At 41.3% G+C, this 18,000-nt stretch overlaps 2 protein-coding genes across 2 annotated transcripts in view; one reads left to right on the top strand and one right to left on the bottom strand.

Annotated features, from left to right (window-relative positions):
- LOC135209923 (zinc finger BED domain-containing protein 5-like) overlaps nt 1–4,593 on the bottom strand; it is a 29,177-nt gene extending 24,584 nt beyond the window's left edge. Inside the window, exons 1-2 of the mRNA XM_064242659.1 lie at nt 4,543–4,593; nt 4,141–4,398 (exon numbers count right to left, since the gene is read on the bottom strand). Of these exons, the coding sequence (XP_064098729.1) occupies nt 4,141–4,398; nt 4,543–4,593 (309 nt within the window). The remainder of the gene's footprint in view (nt 1–4,140; nt 4,399–4,542) is intronic.
- LOC135210320 (mediator of RNA polymerase II transcription subunit 24-like) overlaps nt 1–18,000 on the top strand; it is a 132,244-nt gene that overhangs the window by 40,878 nt on the left and 73,366 nt on the right. Inside the window, 5 exon segments of the mRNA XM_064243201.1 lie at nt 7,096–7,270; nt 8,407–8,563; nt 9,070–9,256; nt 9,795–9,930; nt 16,595–16,726. Coding sequence (XP_064099271.1) covers nt 7,096–7,270; nt 8,407–8,563; nt 9,070–9,256; nt 9,795–9,930; nt 16,595–16,726 — 787 coding nt within the window.

Here is an 18,000-nt window from a genome sequence, read left to right as displayed (position 1 = left end):
TTAGCCATAGATCATTATCTCGCTGAGGCTCTTGAGGCTAAGCAGACTACAAGGCAGTAGCCGCGAAGTCTTCAGCCTAATAAGGTAGGAACCAAGGTTTATAAATACCTACAACATATGTTGTTTCCACCTGTCTATTTCAGTAGTTAGCTGTCTCTTACCCACACCAATGGGTGCTAATCAGCTAAGTATATATCTGGCAGGGAAGTTGAATGTATAAAAATGATATTGTCATGTTACAATAAAGTTTTATACATACTTACCTGACAGATATATACGATTAATAGCCCACCCAGCCTCCCCGCAGGAGACAGGTGGAAGAGAAGAATTCTGATTAGAAAACGGGGATGGTTCCTAGTCCTGCCACCCAGGGCAGGGCGGTAGATCACCTGACCTACCTGTAGCGTGTGCCGCGAAATTTGAAATTCTGTCGGAGACGACGGAGTCTATAGCTAAGTATATATCTGTCAGGTAAGTATGTATAAAACTTTATTGTAACATGACAATATCATTTTCGCATGGAAACGTCCGCCTCAGTAATGTCGGCTCTTCGTCCAGGAGATTGGATGGTCTCTCTGGACTTGCAAGATGCATATTTCCACGTTCCCATTCACCATTTGTCAAAGAAATATCTTCGTTTTGTAATAGGACACAAGATCTTTCAGTTCAGGGCTCTGTGCTTCGGTCTGTCTACAGCTCCGCAAGTATTCACCAACCTGATGGCGAATGTGGCAAGATGGCTTCACCTAGAGGGAATAAACATCTCCCTCTACTTGGACGACTGGCTGATCAGGGCCAAGTCGGAGATTCAGTGCTTGGAGGACTTAGAAGTAACAAGGAACATGATAGATTCGCTAGGATTGCTCGTCAACCTCGAGAAGTCACAGCTGATCCCCAGCCAGAACTTGGTCTATCTGGGGATTCAGATGGATTCTCGGGGTTTTCGAGTATATCCTTCGCGAGAAAGAATCACTCGAGGTTTGTCAAGAATCTCGAGCTTCTTAGAGAGAAAGAACAGCTCAGCGAGGGATTACCTGAGCCTTTTAGGGACCCTGTCCTCACTAGAAAAGTTCTTCTCGCTGGGGAGACTTCACCTCCGCCCTCTTCAGTTTTTCCTCAAAGAGGTGTGGAGTTGGAAGACGGGACAACTCTCGGACATCTTCCAACTTCCACAAGAGGTAAAAGATCATTGAAGTGGTGGATCCCTCCTCTTCAAAAGAACGAGGGCGTATCGCTTGCCCTGCAGAACCCAGACCAAGTGTTATTTACCGACGCTTCGGAGTCGGGATGGGGAGCGACGCTAGGAGCAAGGGAGGTGTCAGGCACCTGGACAAAGGAAACAGGTGTCCTGGCACATCAATTGCGAGGAACTAGTGGCCATACACCTAGCCTTAAAGTTCTTCGAAGAGGTAGTCAGAGACGGGGTGATACAGATAAACTCGGACAACACCACGGCTCTGGCTTACATACGCAAGCAAGGAGGCACGCACTCTTTCTCCCTCTATCAGTTAACAAGACACCTGTTAACCTGGACGGAAGAAAGAGGCATAACTCTCCTCACAAGGTTTGTTCAAGGGATCAAGAATGTGAGAGCGGACAGACTGAGCAGGAGGAATCAGGTCCTTCCCACAGAATGGACTCTACACGAAGAAGTGTGTCGAAGTCTTTGGTCCCTGTGGGGGAGACATCACATAGACCTGTTTGCGACGTTCCTCTCCAAAAGAATAGAGATCCTTTGCTCTCTAGTGGAAGATCCGAGAGCCTTCCCAATAGACGCGTTTCTCCTGGATTGGTCGGGTGTGGACGCATACGCCTTTCCCCCGTTCAAGATCCTGGGGGAAGTGCTCAGGAAGTTCGTAGCTTCGAAGAGCACGAAGTTGACGCTAATAGCTCCATTTTGGCCAGCCCAGGAATGGTTCACGGAGGTACTGGAGTGGATAGTGGCGACTTCCCCAGATCGCTTCCAAACAGACTAGATCTACTCGGACAACCCCACTTCGAGAGGTTTCATCACAACCTCCCAGGTCTCGCTCTGACTGCCTTTCGACTATCGAAAGACTTGTCAGAGCGAGGGGCTTTTCTCGCAAGGCTGCGGGCCTCTATCGCTAGAGCCCGCAGAGCTTCGACGAGAAGAGTATACCAATCAAAGTGGGAAGTCTTTAGGAGGTGGTGTAAGGGTCAGAAGCTGTCCTCCTCCAGTACCTCTATAGTGAATATTGCCGATTTCCTCCTCTTTCTGAGAGAGGAATCACACCTATCTGTCTCAACAATAAAGGGATACAGAAGCATGCTGTCTTCAGTATTTAGGAATCGAGGCCTAGACATTGCAAGCAACAAAGATCTACACGATCTAATTAGATCTTTTGAGACTTCAAAGGCAGCTACTCCTAGAACACCTAGTTGGAATCTAGACGTGGTCCTGAAATTCCTTTCATCGGATAAATTCGAGCCTTTACATCTGGCTTCCTTCCGCGACGTCACTAGGAAATGCTTGTTCCTGGTGGCTCTCGCTACAGCCAAGAGGACGAGCGAATTGCACGCTCTGGATTCCACGGTGGGGTTCAAAGGAGATGCTGCCATCTGTTCTTTCCAGACAATGTTTCTGGCAAAGAACGAAAACCCGTCAAAACCGTTGGCCCAGAAGTTTTGAGGTAAAAGGCCTATCTAACCTTGTAGGCAGAGAGATAGAGAGTCTCTCTGTCCAGTGAGAGCTCTTAAATATTATTTAGAGAGGAAGAGACAGATGGGAGCTTGTCAACAAGGTCTTTGGTGTGCGGTGAAGAACCCCAAAAGACTCATGTCCAAGAACGCCTTGGCTTTCTTTGTGAGAAGCGTTATTACGGACGCTCACAAGAACTGCTCGGAGGAATCCTTCGGTCTTCTAAAGGTCAAGACACATGAAGTGAGGGCAGAGTAGCAACGTCTTTGGCGTTCCAAAAGAATATGTCTCTAAAGAATATCATTGAGACTACATATTGGAGGTGCAATTCAGTGTTTGCATCTCATTATCTGAAGGATGTGAGAGTGACCTATGAGAAGTGCTTCTCGCTAGGTCCTTTTGTATCAGCAGATACAGTACTGGGTCTTGGAGCAAAGACTGATCCTTAATTTTATGTTTTTATCGTACATAAACCCTCTTGTCAGATATGTGCTTGGTTTTCTATTAGCAAGCTCACTAATGTCGCACGGGAGCATAGTGTCATTGCTGGTAGGGGATCAAGGGTATGTATGGCTAGTAGGGGAGTACAAAATTTTTTTTTTGTATATTTTGTAATGAAAGTGTATTTATGTTTCGAGTTTTGGTTGTTTGTGAGGAGTTCGGGGATAACTCCTTACAATCTTAGAACTAACATGGATGTTAGGATCAGGTGATCGGGATCGGTTTTGTGCTCCTTGAACAAGGTGTATTGTCATGTTAGTGGAATAGCACCCAATGACAAAGGCCTTTAGGCTCTGCCGAGTAAGTGGATAAGACCCCATTGGCAGACCCACAAGACTCTTAGCCATAGATCAATATCTCGCTGAGGCTCTTGAGGCTAAGCAGACTCCAAGGCAGTAGCCGCGAAGTCTTCAGCCTAATAAGGTAGGAACCAAGGTTTATTAATACCTACAACATATGTTGTTTACCTGTCTATTTCAGTAGTTAGCTGTCTCTTACCACACCAATGGGTGCTAATCAGCTAAGTATATATCTGGCAGGGAAGTTGCAATGTATAAAAATGATATTGTCATGTTACAATAAAGTTTTATACATACTTACCTGACAGATATATACGATTAACCTGGCCACCCAGCCTCCCCGCAGGAGACAGGTGGAAGAGAAGAATTCTGATTAGAAAACAGGAATGGTTCCTAGTCCTGCCACCCAGGGCAGGGCGGTAGATCACCTGACCTACCGGTAGCGTGTGCCGCGAAATTTGAAATTCTGTCGGAGACGACGGAGTCTATAGCTAAGTATATATCTGTCAGGTAAGTATGTATAAAACTTTATTGTAACATGACAATATCATTTTTATGAGAGATTCTCCAATGTTATGGCTCTTCTTGCTCTTTGCAATCAACATAGCGATCTCATAGGAAGCCTCAACAACCTTTGAAGTTTGTTGCCGAAATGACCCACTGTCGTCTAACTTAGCTTGCTTCAAAGTGTGTTTTTTTTTTTTCAAAGAATGCTTTGGGCTTGTCAGCTAAAGCAGGGTGTGTTGTTCTCAAGTGGCGTTCCAGGCGTGAGGGCCGCATTCCATCATTGCTTAGAGTCTTGTAACATATCACACACTGTGGCAACTCGTTGTCATCCTTTTGGAGGGACACAAATCTAAATCGAATGTAATCTTCAATGTACTTCCGCTTTTTTGGCACCCATTGCAAATTATTTGATGTGCAGTGGGCAATACGTATCTGTGAACAACGCAAAAAACACGTGTAAGGTAAGGTAAACGTCATCACATAATAATGAACACCACAACATAATGATAATCACAACCACATGATTAGTAACACACATGATCGCAAACACCATAATTATAATATGACCTTAATTACCACTATAATGTTATAATCATAATGATTAACATTCAGTGATAAGCACTGCATGATCATAAATACAACATGATTATTAAACATGACATCATGATCATAATCACAACATCAGGATCATAAACAAATCAACATGACCATTAATACAATTTTACTGTAAACAGCACATGATTTTAACTTTTTAAGCATCACATCCAGCTTCTGATTTATTACAATATTAATTCTCAACTTTCGAAAAACAAATAAAGCAACATATGCCTGTTCACAATTCATCAATAAACTTAATTAAGGCGTCTCAACATATTAAGGTAAAGTCATAACAACTGAGATGAAAATACCTCAACAGCCTCGACTGAAGATATGTGAAAGAAGAGGTGTTATAACCACGGACATGTGTGGTAGACTAGGAGTCTGAGAGAGAACGGGTCTCACGGCAGTGAGCAGCAAGAAGTGTACAGGTCCAGGACGCATTAACTTCCTACCCCACCAACCCATGCCATGAGTGTCAGAGGGCAGGGAGGGGGCCCAGTATGATTATATACGAAAAATTGTATGCCTGGGAGACTTTTGAAAACAAGAGTTAGTAACGACGATAATTCTGCATTATTTCATAAGCTTATCTTTACAGTACTGCCCCATGTTCTTGTCATGAAAATAACCCATAAATGGAAAAACTTCTTCTTTTCACCTGAGGCTCGTGCCCCCCCTGGAAATCACTGACGCCCCCCTAGGTTAAGAACCACTGCACTAGCTTATGTTGTAGGTTAGATAATGCATCAAATACCCATTGAAACACCATGACTAGAATATAAAAGGACCTTTTTAAGACTACATCACATTCTAATTATGGTCTTTAAGTTATGAATATGCATAGATGCATAGTCTGGCATATTGTTGAATATTTTCATGTTTCCCTATGCATCTGACAACACTGTGTATGCAAGAGCTTATACTTTCATCATATTTCTCTTATCTCTTACATTATGTCATGATGTATCCTTTATATCTGTCCTGCAGTAGTGCTCAGCATTTTTTTAATTTTCCAGTCTTCAGATGGGCTTCGACCTACATTAGTATTACTTGTCTGTCCTCTATATCTGAGCTTCATTTAAATACCCAGTTGTTCAGTACTACTTCCTTTAGTCCTTTTCAGGTATCGCATGACAACCATTGATGGGTTTTTAATTCTAAAGGTAACATCTCCATTTTAACCATAAACATGAATTTTGGAATTAATATCTGTAATGCCATCTGGCTTCGTGTTCTTCTGATATCAGGTATCCTCTTTTTCTATTATTCCATGTGTTTCTACAGATTTTGCTTCTTTCTTCAAATCCTTTTCTCTCAGTCTTGGTTGTTGTCTCACCCACATGCAGAAAGTTTCTGCATGTGTGTAATATTTTTCTTTTTTTCACTTAAAATCAATTAGTATGATGTATACAAACTGTATTTTATCCTAAATTTTGTCCTGTATTGTTTTTATTTACTACTATGTATTATATGTAATGACTTATTATTTTGTCACTCCTGCCTGGAAAGTTGGAAGGAGTTTGTGTGTTTTTGTGTGGTAGCAACTGATATTTATGAATGTAGTAACCATTTTGTTTGCATTTTGAAAAAAGCATGATTTTCCCAGCATTTGAAAATTTTGGAGTTTTTTTGTAACTGTTCTAGTTGCTTATCTTGGAGATGTTTTGTCTACTGGGTCTAATTTTCTTTATCTATTAATTATTTTCTTCCTTCTGTTTTTTTCTTTTTCATTTGCCAACAATATTTCATTGAAGAACGCTTTACAGATTGGTATCTTGGAGTATGGTATCTTGGACTTGTTCCATACAAAGGGCAGAAACAGTAGGGAAGATGCAACAGTCAACCCAAAATGTGTTAACATATCATACATATGTTCCTCAGTAATCATTAACAGGTTGAAGAAGATGAGAATTAGTCTTAAGGATTTTTGTCTTCCATTTTTTATTAGTATATAGTGATAGTCATTGATTGGTAATGGTTTGTACAAGTTAAACAATTTAAACTGAACATAAAGGATTGAATAAAGCTATAATGAGTGGTTTTAGTTATGGCCTAAGATTATGGAGAGAACATTAAGTAAAGCTGTATTTCAGGCCAAAGAACCTCTGAAGTACAAATCTAGGTTTGACAGCATATTTTGTTTTATCATTGTAAGTAAATAGTGAAATTAAGTCTAAATCTTGTGTCAGTGTAAGGTGCTAACTTGAACGTGTTGTGCAAGAGAGCAAAACTTTAAGCTTCACTTAGATATTCTCTTCCTTAACATCCACACTGAGGTTCAGTGATATACTTTTCATTCTACTGTGGCACATTGATAAAAATCCTGTATTATGATATTCCCTTAGTTTAAAGATCATATTTACTCAGATAAAAATTGTATATTATGATTTTCCCCTTGTTTAAAGATCATATTTACTTAGGTCCACATTTTGAAACAATATGGTAAGTTTTTATTTACGATGTTGTCAAAATTGATATTCCTTTAGAAGCTCTGGTCAAGATTTTTACTTTTGTTTTTATTTTTTTCAGCCAGTTGCGTGACCATCAACCATTGGACAGTGTTGGTAGAAAACACAAATTTAATAGTAACAATGTCCCCTTATGTTATGCCATGCATAGTGTGATAATGCTTGAAGTAAACATGCACACAACCCGGGATGCAGGTACATTTGCCCAGCAGTTATTACTTTTGCAGCGACTCCAGGTAATTTCATGATCTGATTTTTGTCAAATATTGTAGATTAAGTTTGTCACAGAGTCTTTATTTACTGTACACATTTTGCAAAATTTTCCTGAAGTTACTGGTAATATTTGTATGGTACGTATTTGGCATAGTTTCTAGATAATTAATGTTGTGGTAAAGATGAATGGCATGAATGTTTTAATGTTTCTAAGCCAAGTACTACTTTAGTTCATGATAGAATTGAATTTTTCATAAGGAAACAAAGAATAACCCAAATGTACAAAGTATCATGCTTAACATCTAGAAAAGTCTTCAATAGATAGAGTACCTCTTTAGTTACTCTCTCCTGTTATTATGGGAACAACATTGCATGCATCCAGGTTTATAGACATAACTCATTTTACATTGTAGAGTATCAGCTCATTGTTCTTGTTAGTTTTGGTTTTCTTCATTTTGTGCATTAGTGGGAAAATGTCTCCATTTTTACAGCCAATGAAATTGTGAGAAATAGACATTCCCCGTAGTATTTATTAACTTTTTGGCAATTACAAAAATCTAATTTTAAAAGATAATTTAACAGGTAAGAGAAATACCAAAATAAGCTTGGAAACAGTAATTGCAGTTTTTGTGCACTACATTTTCTCCAGATCTACTGTGTTATATTGCCTCCCACTTACAAAGAAATTCTGTTCACTTTGTTCATCACGTGAAACAATTCAGTGTAAGTAAAATGTAAGGGATGTAAATGTTAAGGACACTAAAAACAAAGTTTTAGATATTTTTGTGCCCCATAGGTAAAAGTCTCATACTATTTTACCAAAACTGGCATTCTGTCATGTATATTGCAATTTGCACTTCACAGCAACAGCTTCAGTTCATTGAGTATCAAATGGATGCAAAAGGAATTGGGATATAGTCTTCATATTGCAGACTGAGCAAAAATTACTTGAAAATCCCATCTGCATGTAGCCAACATTTTTCAGGCTTTGTTCACAGACAAATTCAAACGTCTGTATTTATGAGAAAAAAATAATACACATTTTCCTTCCATGAACTATGTAGGAAAGTGATGTTATGATTATATTTTTTGTTTGTAAAAACAGATAGGGGTAAATAGCCATTATTGATAAGATTAACTGTGTTTTTCTGTTATGCAGGGATTGGAGACCATGGAACTCTACTTGGAAATTTTGCGGTGTTGCTTCATTGGCCTCAGCAACCCTGAGTATCAAAGTTATCAAGAGCTAAAGTGGGTTGGTTTCACCTTCATCAAAGTCCCAGTCATTTTGCAGGCTATTCATGTTGTATTAGCAGGTAATTTTTTTTTTTTTTATTATGGTTTTTGGGCGAAACATTTTTTCCTCCCCTTTGAAATTGTCAAATATTGAAAGCACTGAGGACTTAGCAAACGAAAAATAGAATTGAGGAAAGGATTTCTTGGTGAATTAGTCATATTGTTGCTATGAAGAAATGTATGTAACAGTAGGAAGAATTGGAGAGGAAGATTGTGCGTTGAGTTCCTTTTATGGACTTGACCTTTTGTTAATTTTAGGAAGATATATAGTAAGTAAACATGGTTTCTTCCTAACAGCTTTTGCTAGTAGCATAGGTTACAGTTCCATTTTATAGTCATTCTTCAAGTTTTCTACAGTTTTAGCATTGTTATCTTAAGAAACTCTGAATGTCCATGTACTCTGAGAATTTTGTTCAGTTTGTATTGATATACTCAGTGATAATGGATGATAGCTCTGAAGCATAATTCTGAAACATCCCCTTGTTAATTTTTTATATCTTTTTATGGAAGTATGATTATGTTACAGGTGAGTCTGCTACTGGAGAATCAGAGGATCTTCTTGCAGCCATCAAACGTTTATCTCAGCTTAATTATTTGCTTGATCAGGTGGATTTGCAAATAAATTGCAATTGCTTGGAGTTTTTACTGAATGAAATGTGCAATAAAACCAGTCTCATTCTTGAAAGAGATGCACAAGCTATACTTGCAACAAGGTGAGTATAATATACAGAAAGCTTAGGACAGTTGAACAGTGCAGTATTTTGTTTAAGTTAAAGATGAAGGAATAATGACCACTTGTTTGCTTTTGTTTTTTAACTGTATTTTTTCTTTCTCATTTGTGCTCAGTAGTTTCAGATTATTTTATCAAAATTTTGTTCACGCTGTTTAATCTAAGTTTAAGAATATTTGATTTGATTGAAGTGGTTTTAGTTTAAGCAAGATGAAATGGTTAACTTTTGAAATTAGTTTTAGTATCTAAATGGGTGCTTGGTACAGAACAGCAATATGCATTAAATACAGTTTGTAATGAAGATTGCTTTACTTAGTTTTGCTGTACGTAGTTATTAATCATCTTTAAGGATGACTTCAAAATAGCAAGATGAATGTAATTATTATGAGATGTGGCCTTCTGTTCTATAGAGGGCATATAAAAAGAGGTAGCTTTTGGGTCACTTTTGTACATTTTGGAGATTCTAGTGATGGTACTGTACGTACTTGTATCACTCCAATAGTTTTTATTCTTTATTACAGGGTGCAGGAGTCTAATGTGCTTGGAAATATCCAGAAGAATGACACACAAGGGTCACATCCTGGCAATCCAAATCTTATCTTGTTAGCACAACCAACTGTTAGTAATATTCTCAAGACTCTTAGCAACAAAAACCAGGTTAGTTTTTTATTTTATCTATATTTGTTGTTGTTGGATTATAATTAATGATTGTTTTTGTGTGAGGATTTAGAACTTGTTTCATACATTTTTTCTGTTACATTTTTGTTATCTGAATTGTACATGAAATTCATTTACAGATTATGTGATATTGAAATTGAAATACTGGATTCCATTTCTCATTATGTTTCCATATGATGTGCTTAAATTATTGTTTGTTCATGAAACTTACCTGACAGATATATATATAGCTGTATTCTCCGAAGTCCGACAGAATTTCAAAATTCGCGGCACACGCAGTGGGCGGCCAGGTGGTGGTACCCATTCCCGCCGCTGGTAGGCGGATATCAGGAACTATTCCCATTTTCTATTCATATTTTTTCTGTCGCCGGTCGGTAAACAACTGTTTACAGACCTCCGCCTAGGATTTTGAAACTTCATTAGCCGCTTAAGTATCCTAATTATTCTTACGATTATTGACTTGGATTTGTGGCTAGGCATACGCTATCGTAAATTTTTCATTGCATTTGATGTCTGAGGCTAGTTAGCCTAGTTTCAGACTTTGTTGTCTGCATGGGGGATGGTGAAGCTACCGGAACTTTCGGTAGACACTCGCTTAGTGTATATGGCGTTTACATGTTTTCTTTGCATAAGTTCAATGTAATTAGTGTAATGTGTGACTGATTACGGAAGAAGTAGGATTCATGTACGCATTTTAGAGCGTGTTAGAATCAGGAGTTTTCCTCCACAGTAAACAGAAGCTAGAAATAATGAACCTTCTAACCTCCTGTAGATTTTATTTTGCCTAACCCTGTGGTATGGCTTACGGGCCTAGAAGAAGTGTCTGCTAGAGGATTACATCAAGTAATCTTAGACTAAAGTGCTCGCTCTCCAATCAGTGTTGTGAAGTGTAGTGCCCCTTGTGTTGTGGAGGGGGCGTCAGATCGGCCCCATAATGCCTCTAGGCCTGGACCTCTGTCGGACTCCCAGGACTCAGGGAGAGGGCATGTCGAAAGCCGCAAGAGGGTTACGGGGGCTCCCCACCGATCTGGCGTCCCTTCGGCAGAACCTGTTGACGCTTCCCAGGCTGCTAAAGATCGTGCACGCGCACGAATCTTGAAGGATTGCTTCTCGTCCTCCGAGGCGTCCCCCCTCCCCGCGCGGCAAGGGTTGGAGCTCTCGGAAGACTCGCGCCCTCTAAGAAGCTTTAGAGAAGAGGACGCTTCACGTCCTCATCTCTCGTTAGGAGGGAACGTCAGATCGGCCCCATAACGCCTCTAGGCCTAGACCTCTGTCGGACTCCCAGAAACCAGGGAGAGGGCATGTCAAAAGCCGAAGGAGGGTTACGGGCTTTTCATGCTGATCTGGCTTCCTTTCGGCAGGTCCTGTTGTAGCTTCCCAGGCTGCCGAAGATCGAGCACGTGCACGAAGCTTCAAGGGTTGTTTCTCGGCCTCCGAGGCATCCTCCCCACACAGGGGTTGGGGCTCTCGGAAGGACTCGCGCCCCCTAAAGAAGCTTTAGAGAAGAGGACGCTTCACGTCCTCTCTCTCGTCACGAGAGGATGAGGAGGAAAGAGACCACATTTACCCTTTTAGAAGAATGCACTGGCTCTTTTTCTAAGGGACATTTAAGGAGGCTCATTCATCTTGCCAGAAGAGTGATTTGAGCCTCCTGCGAGTGAACGCTCATGTATATATCATTTATACATTATTAAGGAGGCTCATTCATCTTTCCAGAAGAGTGATTTGAGCCTCCTGCGAGTGACCGCTCATGTATACATCATTTATACATTATTAAGGAGGCTCATTCATCTTGCCAGAAGAGTGATTTGAGCCCCCTGAGAGTGAACGCTCATGTATACATCATTTATACATTATTAAAGAGGCTCATTCATCTTGCCAGAAGAGTGATTTGAGCCTCCTGCGAGTGAACGCTCATGTATATGAACGCTCATGTATATATCACTTGTACATTATTAAGAGGTTCATTCATCTTGCCAGAAGAGTGATTTGGAGCCTCCTGCGAGTGAACGCTCATGAAGTTAGAGCTGTTTCAACCTCGCTAGCATTCCAAAAGAATTTGGTAATCAAGGACATTCTTGATTCCACCTTTTGGAGGAGCAACTCAGTATTCGTCTCCTCTCCTCATGGCGCTCCGTATACGTTATGTAACGTTCGCTTTACTTCGAAAAGCAAGCTGATAAGTTTGACGGCCGGCAAGCTGCTTTGCACAGTCAAACAACTTATGTCTCTGGTCGGCATAAGAAGGGCAATTTAGAAGTGAGGAAGCTTTTGGAGGTGCTCGACGTCCTATAAGTAGAGACATTCTCCAGGACGCTTCGGCAAGCACCTTGCGGAAGACGAAAGCCATACGTCTTCCTTTAGTGTTCACACTCTTCAGGAGCAGCGTGCGGCTCTCCATGGAGACTCGCATGAGGACGTCCCTTAAAAATATTCAACGTCATACGCAAAACGCGGTTCGTCATAACATTGAGATGTTGGCAAGGTCGCTCGCCAAGACGCCTCTTGGCGGGCCTTGCATGCATCAAGGCGCTCAACGAGTTCCTCTCTGAAACGTCGTTCAGAAGACTTGGTGTTCTCTGCTCAGACACGCTCGTAGCTAAGCACGCTCAGCAGTTGAGGACGCTCAGCAGGACGCTTTCCAGGACGCTTTTGAGGACGCTTTTGTGCACATTCGCCAGGACGCTTCGGTGGAAGCTCGGCAGGACGCTTTGCGAGAGAAAAGACTTGTAGAAGGCGTTTTATTTGCTGTTCAGGACGTTTCTTAGGACGCTTGACGCTTTATAAACGCTCGTCAAGAGGAGGTTTTTTCAGGACTCTCCACAGGACATTCCTTTACAGAAATTTTTAAAAAGGATTCGGAGTTAGCGGAGAGACATACCCGAATTTTTTCTTCGATCCCTCTTTCCTCTTCATCGATTTCTCTGAGAATCGGGAAGATTATATACTCGGATTCCTGGGTGACTTTCGGTCATGTTAAAGGGTTTTCCCCTATTAGCAAAGTGCTAATAGTTTTGTCTAGTAAGGACGTTTTCCCCATTGTCAAGATACTAAACGTTTTGTCATTTAAGTGGGGGACCCCTCATAATGGGGTAGTTCTCATTGACATAGATTTTAACGTTTTATCGTTTAAGCGGATAAACTCATTAACAAATTTCGAAGAGCTCTCATTCATTTTCAGAGGCTCATCCGGGGAGTAAGAAAAAGACTTGTAGACTAGATCCAGGAAGTCTTATGTCCAATATCATAAGAACATTGAACGGTCCTTTTCGATCCTCGGTTCTCTCTTGATGATCTCTATTCGAATATTACTCCCTTTTCTTGGCAAGAGTCAAGGAGTTCTTTTAAAAGTCTCATTCATTAGAACGTGGACAGTCGTTTTCCTTTCTTTCTCTCTTCCTCGTCGAGGAAAGATGTAGTAGAGAATTCGATGTTCAAATTACTACAATACTTACGTAGTTTATCTTTGCGTCATTTTGCTAACGCATGGGTCAAGTCATATACGCATATAGTATTTACCTCTGCGGATAGAAGCCGAAAGAACTGTTGTCTAATGTATTTATTTGACACTCCCTTCAACCTTCCAAGAGTTTTCGGAGTAAGAATAACTATTCAGGTATTGTTACGACAACACCAACTCAGATTCTGTATTTAGCGAATTTTGTTTCGTTTAAATATGCCTGCTTGAGAGTTTCCTTTTGCTCGATAATTTCATACCTATCCCTTCGTAAAAGGAGTAGCTGGCAACTCAGGCAGATAGTGCGAGACGATGAACAAGGCTGCTGTTACTGTGATGTGATCTACGCAGTACCGGCTAGCTCGGTGTCATGCGCGTTTGGTTGCGTCTCTCTGCCCTACAATCATGGATTTTAGCCTCGGGTTGAGGAAATTTCTAGTAATCATGAATGAACATGCCTTCCGTTTACTTAGAAAATTTCAACAAGATATCTCTTATACTTGTTCGGTGCGGGTTTACCGCACGGTAACAGAACTCTGTACGAATCTACCGCGGCATAGCACTATAATAATGCTCTCCTGCTTATGCAAAGTGCAGCCTTATTTAGGGAAGGAGCAGGCTGAGTGAGGGAATGGATGAGTTTGCTGGGGACCATTTCCTCGCTGGAGAAGCTTGTTTTCCCTGAATAAACAGCAATTCAGACCTCTACAATTTTTCCTCACGAAGAAATTGGAATAACATCAAAGATCTTGTAATAGTAATTCTAATTTTCTCTCAACGGCTTGAGGATCACCTCGGGTGATAGCGAGAGGGTGCCAGACATCCGAACAGAGGAACAGATGTTCTGGCACATTGTCTGAAAGAATTGGAAGCCAAATTGGTCGGCTCTCCAGTTCCTCGAAGGGTGAGTTTGGATCGAGTGGCCCAAATCATCTCGGATAATTTCTCAGCTCTTTCATAGCTCAAGAACAGAGAATTGGTTATGGGCTTAGGCACGGAACGTAACGGTCCTCAAGAGGTTCGTTAAACTAGTACACGTCCGTGCGGGTCTTCTCGATCGAAGGCAACAACTACTGACGTCTGAGTAATCCTCACTTAGAAGTATTTCGAAAGTGAGGAGAGACTGAGGGCGTCCTTTCGTTAAGTTTTTCGTAATTTTGAAGACGAAGGAGCTTCCTCTTAAGTTGTTCCCTTATTCATGATCCTAGAGGATAAGCTTTAGTCGCCACATGTTGGCCTCTAAGAGGTTGGATTCACAGAGGTCAGGTAATTCAGAGAATTGTCCAAAGACCCTTCCCGAGAGAATCGGTGTAATCTAACTTCGTCACTTAGTGAAGTATCTAATATCTCTCCTCTCTGAGTCTGAAGGCGTTCAGACTATCGAGAAGCGATAAGATCTTCAAGATTAATGGCAGTCTCTTGGCCAAGGCAAAGCAGTGCTGCCTATTTTCAGTGTTCAATCGGGGCGGGCCGTTTCTGGATAGTGAAGGGAAATGACTGTTCCTCCAACTCGACCTCTGTGAATTTCTTTATGGTTCTATCTTTCCGTATGAAGTACGAGATAAGATAGAAGTCCTAACTATTGTAGAATATGCAAATAGGTTGTTGACGGCCTCTAGGCTCAGAAATTCGGTTCTGTCAAACAACAAAGCTTCACGATCTTTGAGGTCTGGGGAGATCTTGAAATTCTCTGGATCGCAGGTTCCGGCATGGAACTTAGACGTAGTCTGAATTTCTGATGCCAAAAGCATTTCGAACCTATCCTTTCTGCGAACTTAATACACGTGACAGAAAGGCTAACATTCTAACCGCTCTAGCCACGGCAAAGAGGGTTAGTGAGCTTTTAGCTATCATCAGAGGTTTTAGCTTTAAACGGACATAATGCGGTCTGTCCTCTAAGCCTTCCGTTCTTGATAAGAACGAAAACCTGTCTAACCCTTGACCCGAAGGTTTGGAGACCAAGGGTATGGCACAAATTATTGGGCAAAGGCATTAGAGAGTCCTGTGCCCTGTCGGGTCTCTCAAGTTTTATCTTAATAAAACTATAGTAAGTCGAGGTCAACGGACAATCTGCGGTGTTCCGTAAAAGAGACCAGACTGGTTCATGTCCAAGAACACCCTGGCATTATAGTCAAGGAGTTCTTTTAAGAAGTCTCATTCATTATGTTTGCATAAAGATTTGAGATTTTTTCTTAATATGAATGCTCAAGAGGTGAGGGCGCGGCCTCGGAAGCATTTCAACAGAGCATGACACTCGTAACATCCTGAGTGCCACGCTTTAGCGAAGCAACTCTGTGTTCGCTTCACACTCCCGACGGGATGTGAAGACGACATTTTGAGATCCTGTAAGTCGCTAGGACCATACATATCCGTAGATATATTATTGGGGGCAGGAAGCAACACGAATCCTATCCTATAGAAAAGGGATAGGTGTGCTTTTAACTTTGAAGGGTTGGTCGCTTGAGGCGCGTTCCTTTTCTTTAGCCTAGAAGTTATGGAACTAACTTTAATAGGTTAGGTCAGGTGGTGGTTTTAGCTTCGTTGCCCTCAGAAGTATGGTCATATGGTCTAGTCACATTGTGGTCACGCCCCCGTTGACAGATCATCTAGAGCGCACCAGCATTACAGGTCTCTACCTCGCTGGCAACTCTAGTAACGCAGAAGCAGACTTTAGTGACAGTAATCACGAAGTCGGCTATGCTAACAGGTGAGGAACCAAGATGTATATCATCAACTTAATTTAGTTTCCCAAAAATCCTATTCTGTCTCTTCCCACCATCCGAAGGTGGGATTCAGCTATATATATATCTGTCAGGTAAGTTTCATGAACAAAATGTTATTGTTATAATACAATTAAGTTTGTTCATACTTACCTGGCAGATATATATAATTAAAGTGCCCACCCACCTCCCCTCAGGAGACAGTGGCACTGATAAAATGATAGAAAATGGGAATAGTTCCTGATATTCCGCCTACCAGCGGCGGGAATAATGGGTACCACCACCTGGCCGCCCAACTGCTTGTGTGCCGCGAATTTTGAAATTCTGTCGGACTTCGGAGAATACAGCTATATATATATCTGCCAGGTAAGTATGAACAAACTTAATTGTATTATAACAATAACATTTTTATTAAAGTAATGTTCTTACCTTTTAATTTTGCTAATTCCGTGTATTTGGATGACAGGAGTCTGTACTACCTGTCATGAGCCGTCTAATAAGTGGAAAAAGCCGAGACCTGCTGCTGGCTGCTGCTGCTGCCTCAGGAAGTTTGCACATATTTGCACAGAAAGTTGTGAAATTTAATGAACTGAGCATGGTAAGTTCAAGGTACCATTTTAGTATCACTAACTTACTCTTCAGTGAAGGTTTTTTTTTATTGAAGAGCATGCTAAGTTCAAGGTACCATTTTAGTTTCACTAACTTACTCTTCAGTGAAGGTTTTTTTATGGAAACTTTTGTTGAGGTATTTTATAAGTTTGTTCATGCAACTTACCTGTCAGATATATATAGCTGATAATTTCCGACGACCGACAGAATTTAAAACTTACGACACACGTAGTGGGAGTCAGGTGGTTAGTACCCATTCCCGCCGCTGGGAGGCGGGTATCAGGAACCATTCCCATTTTCTATTCATAATTTTTCTGTCGCCGGTGTTGTGAACATCTGTTTACAGCACCTCCGTCTGGATTTGGAAACTTTTTGCTACTTGAGTATCCCTTTTGGTTCTTTTTTGGATTAATTGACTTGGATCGGTGGCTAGGCACACGTTATTAGTGGATTGATTTGATTTTGGTTTGGATTTCTCTTGGATAATATGTCAGGGTCTAGTACAGCTAGCGCTAGATTTTGCTCTAGGACTGATTGTAGAGGTAGGCTACTGAAAGCTTCAGTAGACCCACATACGGTATGTAAGAGTTGCAGGGAGCATGAATGTGTGTATGAAAGCCGTTGCAAGGAGTGCGAAAGATTAACAGATTCTGAGTGGAAGGCGTATGATACCTATCTTAGGAAACTTGAAAAGGATAGGTTAAGGAGGTCTTCCTCCAGGAGTGTTTCAGGTGTGCAAGAAATTAATGTTTCTCCTGTTAACCCTCCTTCTGTTAATGCTCCTAACCCTGTAGTGTTGCCTCCGGGCCCTGAAGCAGTGTCAGTAGAGAGTAATACTTTGTCCTTAATTTTGGAGTCTATTCGTAATTTAGAATCGAAAGTGTTGGCTCTTGAGAGCAAAAGTGATGTGCAGAAGTGCAGTGATACCCCTTGTGTAGTGGAGGGTGCGTCAGATCGGCCTCGTTTCGCCTCTAGGCCTGGACCTCTGCTTGACTCCCAGGACCTGGGGAGGGAGCATGTCGAAAGCCGAAGGAGGGTTACAAGGAACCCCCACCGATCTGGCGTGCCTTCGGCAGTTACTGATGAAAATCCCCAGACTGCCAGGGAGCGTGCGCGTGCACGTCTCCTCAAGGAGTGTTTTTCGTCATCGGAGGCTTCATCCCCACGTAAAGGGTGGAGTTCTCACGGTGCTTCCCGTCCGCTGAAAAGGACGGCGCGTGTTGTTGACGCTTCACGTCATAGTTCTCCGAATCTGCGATCTTC

The sequence above is a fragment of the Macrobrachium nipponense genome, chromosome 39 (assembly GCF_015104395.2).
Source record: "Macrobrachium nipponense isolate FS-2020 chromosome 39, ASM1510439v2, whole genome shotgun sequence".
NCBI classification, from domain to species: Eukaryota; Metazoa; Arthropoda; class Malacostraca; order Decapoda; family Palaemonidae; genus Macrobrachium; species Macrobrachium nipponense.
Note: the sequence above shows the minus strand (reverse complement) of the source record. Positions and strands in the feature narration are given on the sequence as shown.